General features: G+C 41.6%; 1 protein-coding gene across 1 annotated transcript; it reads left to right on the top strand.

Moving 5' to 3' along the window:
* Positions 1–2634: 2634 nt before the first annotated feature.
* Positions 2635–4151, top strand: LOC122838546 (growth arrest and DNA damage-inducible protein GADD45 beta-like). The gene is made up of 4 exons (XM_044129262.1): positions 2635–2883; positions 3007–3108; positions 3222–3444; positions 3558–4151. The coding sequence occupies exons 1-4, from the start codon at positions 2840–2842 to the stop codon at positions 3669–3671; spliced, it is 483 nt and encodes a 160-aa protein (XP_043985197.1). The 5' UTR covers positions 2635–2839; the 3' UTR covers positions 3672–4151.
* The last annotated feature ends 6099 nt before the right edge of the window (positions 4152–10250 follow it).

The following is a 10250-nucleotide window of genomic DNA, read 5'->3' as shown; positions in this document are numbered from 1 at the left end:
TTTATTTGTAATCATGGTAACATAATTTTATTACAATGGAAAATGTTAATTACAACACAAAGTATTAAACTTTTTATGACCAAGCCTTTATAATAAGTAGAACCATGTTTATCCAGAGACTTTTACTGGAAAGTCACCAGTCAGTTATTCAGTTAAAATGTTCAGAGCCATCAACAACAGAAAGTTCAGAGGAGAAAATTCAGAATAGAGTAAAAGTAGAGAAAGGCAAACAAAACAACAATAATATAAAATAACTCTACAGTAAGGACAATCATAAATATTTAAAGCTTCTCACAACAAAACCTGCTGATCCTGAAAGGTTTTGTGTGAGTGAAACTCCAGAAGCTTCAGATTCAAGCCGATAGATCCCGCTTTGATCACTGACTGATCAAATGATCAGTCAGTGCTGATCAAATCAGAGCTGATCAAATCATTTGATCAGCTCTGATTGGCTGATAACGAGCCTCATCACGCTGATCACATCAGGATAAATCAGATCAGAAACTTTGAATAAAACTGTTGGCACTTATAGTGGACCATTAATCATCTGTGAGCAACAAAACAAAATGAAATCACGTTAAAAAACTAAAAGTTTCTGTGATTGAATTAAAAATCTGCAGCTAAAAAAAGTTGGAGGGAATTTTGAGAAAGTTTGACTTGTTGCACATTTTACTTATTAATTAAATCTGAATTTCTTTCCCTTTCACCAAATAAATTATTTTTGATGGATAGTAATAATTGTAACTGTAATAATTCTACAGTCAGTAAAATGATTTTTAGCTGTTCTTCTGTGTTTTATGGAATATTTGCACAAAATATCTACAGTAGAAATGGGACAATGCTTTTAATATAATAATAACTGATTACCTATGTGCTTTATAATATTAAGTTAGCTACTTATATTTGTTTATCTTTAAAAAAATAGCATTGGATTTTATTTTCATTCTGTTTTATAATAATAATTCCTTTAGGATCTCATTTCAATTTATTATTGGATTTTATTGCAAATAATGTAAAAAAAAATAAAAATAAAATCTGCCTAACAGAAAAGTCTTTAAAATGTATGTGGTTAAATAAATACATGTCAACAAAATGAATAAATAAGTGAATAAAAACTACAAATGAAAGAAATACAGAAGATTTGTAGTTTTTTTACTGAACCAGCAGGTGGTGCTATAACATAATCTCTGTTCCCAGCAGACAGACATTTTCTCTGCAGGCTTCTTATGAAACCTTCACATCACAGATATAAAGATTCACCTCAAAACAAAGAGTTTATAAAAACCAAATATATTTCTGAAGTTTAAAAACATGTTTGGAACATGCAGATGTTTAATTTTGTGATAAATAAATGTGCTGAGCAGTTTGTAAAAGGACTTTTTGCATCATAAATGAGTCATGATGACTCATCAGGAGCAAAATTCGATAATCCTCAGAAATATTCACTTTTTTTTGTCATTGTAGTTTTAAACGCCTAAACACGTGATTGTTCTTTATTTCAAGAATGGAATCATTTAGATATCATAAGCTTCTTATTTTATTCATTATTTTTGTAAGTTTAGTCATTAGTTTTTATTTTTAAAATATAGCCTAGGAAAATACATTATTTTATTCAAATTTCTTGCAGAAATACTCTTTTACTCCACCCAACTGAAACTATATATTGATTATATTTGTTTTTGATGCTCTGCGGGAAAAACACTCCTAAAATGTCATTTTTTCCTCCTGACATTTCATGTGATTTTCATGCAGCTTGCGCTCAGTTTCACTTTCATTTCTCAAAAAAACTCAGAAAATATGAAAGATCACCGAACGGCCCCTGATGACCCATGAAACTTCCCACAAATCCCCCCAAAAAGAACCGTCCTGCCGGGACTCCCCCGGTCCGCTGCTGGTTCTGCAGCGCTGCAGCCTGGCCGCTAGGGGCAGCATGCGACCCGGTTCAGCCTGCAGAAACCCGCGTGTTGCGTGAAAACATGCAGCATGCATGCGGGACAGAAGCAATACATCTCAAACACACCGATTTATTTTATTCACTGCAACACATTCAGAAAATGTTTTATCAAACTTTGATCATTTGACCTTTGACCTCATGGTTGTTTCTAATCCTAAACATGCAGCTGACTGGCTCGTGTTTATCACCGGACTTTTTCCATTCTGTATTTTTAACTATTGCACAACCTGCATCATCATCATGAGCAGCAGCAGTCCGTTATCCAACCCGGCGGGCGCGTGCCCCAGCGCCCCCCCTCCCCCCCTTGTTTCTGGACGCAGAAGGCTCCATGTAACATGAATTAGCTCAGGTGTGTGCTTTGATCTCACTTTTGGGGATTTCTTTTTTTTTTGTACCAGAAGAGTTTCTGGGAGCAGAAAGGAGGAAGATGTGGAAATTCCTCCAGTCAGTCAGAAAACAGCCGGTAAACAGGCAGAGAGAGAAAGAGAGGGCAGGAAAAAGAGGGAGGGAATGCGGGGGATTCTCCGAAACCACCCACGTGGGATCGCCGGTATCAGCACCGCGCTCAGCCAATCAGCAGCGCGCTAAGAATTCTCTTTTGATCAGCACAGACCAATCAGAAGGCACTCTGCTGAGCGCGGCTCCCCCCGCAATCTGCCGATATAAATACAGGAGTTTCGGCTGTCAGAGGCAGAAAGCGACTTTACTCTTCACCGAACCGGACTTCTATCCGAACCAGAAGCACTTCTGTTCCGATCTGGATTATTCTACTGTTCTGTTTGGACTTTGTTTTTTCTCTTTCTGGAGTATAACCGGACAGCGAGCGCTGTGGATTTAATTTATCCTTCTAACCTGGAGCTGGTGGAATATTATTCTGAGTTCAACATGACTCTGGAGGAGGTCGTCGGAACCAACAGCACCGAGCAAAAGTAAGAGTTTTGGCTGTGCGAAATTATGCACCAGGATGCACAGATGTTTAGACGTTACTTTTAGACATGTTAGTGCGTTACTGTGAGCTGTGCGTGGTTCTAACCGCCCCGGTGTTTCTGCAGGATGGAGACTGTGAGTCAGGCTGTGGAGGAGCTGCTGGTCGCGGCGCAGCGGCAGGACTGCCTCACGGTGGGGGTGTACGAGTCCGCCAAGCTCATGAATGTGTAAGTAGGACTTAAAGTTCAACATTTAAGTGTTTTCTGTGCTTTAAACTCAACATTTAGGTGCTTTCTGGGTCTGTTGTTCTAACTTTCCTCTCCTCCTGGTTCCGCTGCAGAGATCCGGACAGCGTGGTTCTGTGTCTCCTCGCCACGGATGAGGAAGATGAGGATGACATCGCGCTGCAGATCCACTTCACGCTGCTCCAGGCTTTCTGTTGTGACAACGACATCAACATCGTGCGGGTTTCCGGCGTGCAGCGGCTGTCGCAGCTGCTGGGGGAAGAGACCGAGGACAGCAACGGCAACGAGCCGCGGGACCTGCACTGCATCCTGGTCACGGTAAGTCCGCCTCCCCGGTCCTCTCGGTGCCTCTTCCTTCCTTCCGGTGCAGTTTGACTCGTACTTCCGGTTGTTTGTGCGTCCTAACGGCCGGTTCCGTGTTGTTTGTGCAGAACCCTCCAGTGCAGCCGCTGCAATGCCAGGCCCTGCAGCACGTCAGCAGCTTCTGCGAGCAAAGCCGCTGCAGCAACCAGTGGGTCCCCTGCCTGGAGCTGCGGGACGGCTGACTGAACTGAACTGTACCGAACCGCCGTGCAGCGGTGAGAAGGAGTTGGATTTAAGCGACCCGACCTCCTGCAAGAAGAGGAGGAGCGGCGGCGATGGAGGAGACAGAGATTGAGAGGGAAGGAATGGGCGCCAGACCCTCCCGCGAACCAGGACCGAACCGGCGCGAGCTCTCCAGCCGCGTGATATGGGTCGACCGGTTCTGAAAGCCGGACCGAGACGTTTTGGAGCTGCTGGAGGAGCAGCTGAGGAAGAGGAGAAAGAGAAAGAGGAAGAGGAGGCTGTTTTAAAGAGACAGCACGTGACTGGACTGATGAATGAGTGAAGAAGAGGCGCACGTGGAGATGTGAACGGAGCTGCAGGTGTTTCGGCTTACCTGTGCGCATGCTCGGACTTAATCATGAACTTTCAGACACAATGAGGTCATATGTTCAGATTCATCAATATGTTGACTAGATCTGATGAATAAACTGTTGAATACATTTATGATTCCTGAGTCATTCGTGTGTGTGTGTGTGTGTGTGTGTTGTGTGTGTGTGGTGCATACCTTCTACCTTAAAAGGACAAATCATTAATCCAGTTCAAGGATGCTAAAGATGTAGCGCAGGGGCCATTTGTGGTCCTTTAAAAATGTATCCAGGCGGTCCTTATCACCAAACTGCTGATGGTAATCTGCTGAAAATAAATAAAGATGAAGTGATGCAAATCAGAATTATCTTTGAATGGAAACAAAAACTTTGACAGCACTAAAAACTTGCAGTAACTTTACTCAAAAGTTAACTTTACTTTTGATAAACTTACTTTCATTTTACAGAAATAATCTGGATTCCTCTTCATCAGAATCAGCATTTTAAAGCCTGTAGTAATCTGAATGCTAACACTGGGAGCTGATACCAAAATTGCAGAAAACACCATTCTCAAAACAAGTTAAAAGATAGAAAACAGGATGTTTTCAAATGTTATAAGTGAAAAAAAAACAGCCAATGTCGGTACTTTTCAAGAATTATTGAATTAAAACCTGGGCTCATGTGTCTTTCTGAAAAGTTACATATAAGTTAAATTTGTCTTAATTCATGTGTACGAACATATTCTAACTAGAAACTAGATATAAATATGTGTTCAAATGTAATTTAGCTATACTCTTGGTTATTTAGTTTGGAGCAGAATATACAACAAACTAATGCAGGTGCAACAACGTTAGCTAAAAGCTCATAGCTAGATTTAACTACATTCCAACAGAAACATGACATCAGCAAAAGACATGTTGCCGTTATTCAATTACAGAAACTCTTTAAAGTCAGAGTGTGAAAAATGTGGCTTTAAAATGTTCTGAAATGTGAATTTCACAGTTTTAATCTACAGCAGTTCTGCTCATAGTGAGTCTTATTCATATAAATGCCATCAGATTCCAGCCGTCTGTTATTAAACTGTTAATTTGGAGTCTTCAGGCTGTTCATAAATCACTACAATATCAGCCCCATTCTGAGAACATCAAGCCAATCGCAGAACCACGTGACCAATTAACAGATTTTCCCACCTGAGGCCTCCAGAATCGAGTTCTTCGGCAGCATCTCCTTTCCTGACCATATTGGTAGCTTCACATCTTCACAAGATTTACTGAAAACCTCACAGTTCACTAATCTTCTCTGGTTTCTAGACGGTGGTCTGAATGGCCCAATTTCGATCTTTTCATCCCCCAAATATGGAACTAAATGTGTATCTGACTGTTTTAAAGCGCCTTCATGACTTCAAACTGGACGGTCATGTCGCATTTTAGCCGACTTATACGTCACTGACATGAGACATACGTCATAATTGTGCACCAGAAAAAGCCAGACACGGTAAAAATCAACATGTAAACAATAGTAATGGCTGAAAATTCTAATTATGAAATAAAGAAAGCAGTCTGTGTTTGTCAGTGAACGCATCACATCCCAACCTAACAATTCCTGGTTCGGCTCCACATCCAAACAGACTTCTCTACAGTTCGTAAATTGCAGTACATGCTTCATGAAAAGCCGTTAATGTCAGTTGTTTTTTTTCTTTTTGTCATCTTCCTCCGTCTTGTCATTAACATAATATAATCGGCTTCCATTGCTGAATACACGTTCAAATCGATCCACAGACGGCGGGGTACATTGTTACTTCCGCAAACAAAGCACTGCTGCGTGACGTCAACGATCTTCTGCGCATGCGGAGCGCTTCTGGACGTAAACAGTTGACATAGAAAAAAGCAGAACAAAACGACCTGCTGTGTGAACGTATTTTATTTAATCTTTCTTTAACTAGGTGAGTTACTATCAACAAATTATTTACAACAATAAAAAACAAAGAGCAGCAGCATTTTTACTGAGATTAAATGTCACACAACTGAGCAAAAGTGGCCATTAGGTGGTAATTGGTTTTCTTTATTAAAAGTTATGGAGTTCAAGGGTTTTAAACATTTTCATGCCAAACATTTCCAGGTCAGATTTCACTAATGGGAACCTTTCTTAGTTGTCCTGCTCCTGCTTATTACATCAAGCTACATACAGCATCGCTACAATGATTAGCAGAAATGTAGCATCAAAGCATCTTTATGAACTGAAACGGTGAAGAGAGAAATCCAGTCCTCCGCCTCCTCAGCATGAACCAGAAAAACTGAATGAATATTCTTGCTTCAGGATAAAATTGGACGTTCACACGGAGGCGTGTGTTGGTGGACATCTGCCCACTGTCTCAGTTTCCATGGCAACGGGCTGCAGCTTATCAGCAGCATGGAACCAGCAGCACAAATCCATCCAACAGTTTAACTTCCATCCAACAGTTTATCCATCCAATCAGACATCCATCCATCCATCCATCCATCCAACTGTTCATCCATCCATCTTCATATTTTCATTATGCTACTCCTGCGACCCGACCCCGGATAAGCGGAAGAAGATGGATGGATGGATGGTCCATTTGGAGCCTCTTTAAATTAAGCATGAAGTTTCCTAATGTTAATGTGGCAGCTAAAGTCTCAATGAGCTTATTTTTCATTTTGAATTTCACCCCTTTATGATAAAAGTAGGAGCAAAGAACTGAACGTTATCACACGTTTGCATCTCGTCACCTTCTGTCGTTCTGCGGGGAAAATATTTCAGTAAAGAAGAAGAACGCAGGCCGTCCCCCCATCCCATCCTGTTTGTCCTCCTGTGTTTTTGTGAAAGCTGCTGGGCTGTAAGCTGAAGCTCAGTGAGAACAAACAGCATCGGCCCTGTCTGTGATGTCATAGTGTGATGTCACATCCTGTCAGCAGCTGACGGGAATTCTGCAGGACCGTTGATTTTGGCGGCCGGCCGGCCCGACCCGGCTGAGGCCAAACGGGTCCACGACTTTTGTGAAACACAACAAAGTCCAGGAAGTGACGTGGAGTTTGGCTCAGCCAATCAGCTGCAGCGACTCACAGAGGAAACTATCTGTTTCTGCGAACATAACCAGAGCAAACACTCCTCTCCTGTCCTTCAGTTCAAACCAAATAACAAATCTGCCTTTTATCATTCAGAAACATCATCTGAGAGAACGCAGACGAAGCTGAGCTTCCGGGGCCGCTGTCAGACGGTGGACCCCTCAGCTCTGTCCTCGGCACCCAAATCATTTATAGATTTCTGCTTAACGGCAAGTTTGACTGAACCCAACCAACATGTTCACTGCAAAAATACTAAGTCCAATTCCTACTTCAAATATCTTAGTACACTTTAAAACAAAACTGACTTAAAAGTAACTTTTCAGCTTTATATAAGAACTTTATTTAAGACAATAATTCCTTAATGATGAAAAAGTAAAAGTTCAACTAGCAGATTGAATCACTTATAACAAGACATTTTTTTTCACGTTATTTTTTAATCAATATTAAGGAATTATGGACTAAAAACAAGTTCGTATATCTTGCTGAAGTTACGTGTGAGTTGGCTTTTCTTATTTTAAATGTACTAAAATATTTGAAATAGAAATTAGACTTTATCACTTGGTAAATATTTGTGATTTTGCAGCAAATAAAACTAGAAATTACATTCACCTTGTTTATTTTCATAGATTTTCTGTCCTTTTATGCTGATGATGGTGTTATAAATTTTTTGTGCATCAATAAAGAAATGACATTTTCCCCATATTTTAAGTGAAATAATTTGCAGTGGAACTAAAATGTTTTCATCAGTATTCAGGAATTATTGACATTAAACAAGCTGCTATAAATGTTACTTGTAAGTTAGTTTTTCTTATATCAGACGTATTTATATATGTAAAATAGAAATTAGACAAAAATGTTTGGTAAGATTTTGTTCAAATTCTTGTTCTTTTCACTCATTTCGCTGAAAATCACGTCAGAGTTGATGGTTCCCTCCTGTGTTCACATCTCAGACCTTCCTGTGAGGATCAACATGAAGCTGTTGCAGCGTCGCTACGTTTGTCTGTGTGTTTCGCTGCATCAGGTTGACGCTCCCGCCCTGACGCAGCCGCTTGGCCCGCGTACAGACGTGTTTTTCTCGTCTCCGTGACGAAGCCTCTCTGACACTGTAACCCTGACATGTTTACGCCGGAGCTCAGCTTACAGATGCTTCTCATTTTCACACTTCTCATCTATGAAGTTTCACTTCTGAAAGTGGAATTGGCAGATGATGAAAAACCTTGAGAAATCTCTCAGTCTTGGTGTTTGGCTTCACTTTCTGTGAGGAAAGTATTTCTGTTAAGAACGTCTCTTCTTATAAACCACTCATCTCTTTATGACTTCTCTTTATAATCAAGGGAGTAAACTAAGAGAAAAGTTTCAAAACTAGATAAGAAACTGTTTTCCTGACAGAAACATCTTCAGCATGCAAAGCTTTTTCTGATAGTTTTCATTGTTTCTGCTTTCAGCCTGTAGAGATTTGCTGTGCAGGTCCAAACATTTGCAGAGGGATGTTTTGCATGGTAACAGAGTAAATAGTGCAGCCAGCGCCGGTCGGGTCGGGCTGGGCCGGGACAGGACAGGCTGTCTCAGCCCAGCCGCTCACACCCTGAACGCAGCATGCAGTGGGCGGAGTCAGTCGGCTGCACGAAGGTGAGTGACGGCAAGCAAAGGTCAACGCGCCGCCTCTGATGGCATGGGAGGAACAACGGCTAATCACGATACACACCCACACGGCGTCAGGGTGTGTGTGTGTGTGTGTGTGTGTGTGTGTGTGTCAGGGAGTGAGAAAGGGAGCATTTTAATTCTTTAAATCATTAATACTGTAGAAATGATTGGAATGCAGATAAAAACTCACATGGGAAGATTTTCTTCTGGAGCAAAACACAAACAGAGATTCTTGAATAGTTATTAGTAACTAATTACTATCCAATAATCCAGTTACTTTACTGAGTACTTTAAATAACCTTTAACTACTTAGTCACTTTCAGAGAGGAATTAAGTTTTACTAAAGTAAGAGTTAAAAGTCGACTGGAGTCATTTAATATTTAAAACTTACAGCATCAGATGGACCAAAATATAAAGTTTAGTGGAAGGTTTGGTATTTTAAGAAGCAAAATGACAATAATTAAAATAAGTAACAAAACCACCATTCAAGTTGTGGGTCAATGGGAAACGGTGTGGTTCAGTTTGGGAGGAGCTACTGGTGTCACAACCCAGTCTGTTTACTGGGGGACAGAAAAACATCACAGCATGACGCCATGTTGGATGTTTTCCCACCTGAGCGTCCAGGAGAATCAGTTCGATTTGGGACCAACAACTGAAACATCTGCTCCACCTCCAGCTGCTCCGAGTCAAACCAACCAAACTTATTAACTCGCCTGCCTCTGCTGAATCCTGCCAACCGTAAAATGGCGTTCCAAGCCGCATTGGATTTAAATTCCCACAGTACCAGAACCGATCCAATATTCACTGAACAACAGGGCAAAGCGTCCCACAAGGCCAAGCCTTCATGTTTTGAGCAGTAGAGTGAGGTAAACAAAAATAAACACCTAATGGATGAAAACTGTGGAAATGGAAACCAGTGGCTGGGCGTCCCGTGTTTCCATCCTCATCCGTATTGTCATTTATCTGGTAGTTTGCGTTGTGGAACCATATTTCCAGCTGGCCTGCAGTGCAGGGAGGAAATGAGCTGAATCTGCAGGAGCATAAATGGAAAATGCAAATTGTTGAACAGTTCAATTTGCATCGGTGAAAAACTGTTTGTCACAACCTGGACGTCCGTCTGAGAAACATCTGGACAGCAGCAGCTGAAGGAGGGACTGAACTTAAGATCTGGATCTGAGTGACCATGGTCCTGGACGGGTTTACTTGGGTTTCTTCCCACATGAGTCAGCTCAGAAAACCGGGTCATTCTGGGAGCTGATGATCAGAACCGACCCGGTACCGGCTCCATGACGGAGAACGTTTTCATCGCTCCAGAATAGCAGCTTTATTTTGGGGAGATAAGGGAACAAAATGAGCTCAGTGTGTCACTTCTGCAGCTATTTCTGTTCAGCTGTGTTCTCCAGCAGCGAGGAGGCTGTCGCTGCGTCACGTCGCCGTGGAAACGGCTGGATCCTGCCCATTGTGCTGGTGGGAGCCGGTACGTAGGGAGATCCTGCTGCTGCGTCAC

The sequence above is a fragment of the Gambusia affinis genome, linkage group LG10 (genome assembly GCF_019740435.1).
Source record: "Gambusia affinis linkage group LG10, SWU_Gaff_1.0, whole genome shotgun sequence".
Lineage (NCBI taxonomy): Eukaryota > Metazoa > Chordata > Actinopteri > Cyprinodontiformes > Poeciliidae > Gambusia > Gambusia affinis.
The sequence above is the reverse complement of the archived record's forward strand: the minus strand, read 5'-3'. Positions and strand labels throughout refer to the sequence as shown.

Coding starts and splice junctions, on each gene's coding strand:
- LOC122838546 (XM_044129262.1), top strand. CDS start 2,840: ATGACTCTGGAGGAGGTCGTCGGAACCAACAGCACCGAGCAAAA. Junction 2,884..3,006: donor ACCAACAGCACCGAGCAAAA/GTAAGAGTTTTG, acceptor GTGTTTCTGCAG/GATGGAGACTGTGAGTCAGG. Junction 3,109..3,221: donor TCCGCCAAGCTCATGAATGT/GTAAGTAGGACT, acceptor GTTCCGCTGCAG/AGATCCGGACAGCGTGGTTC.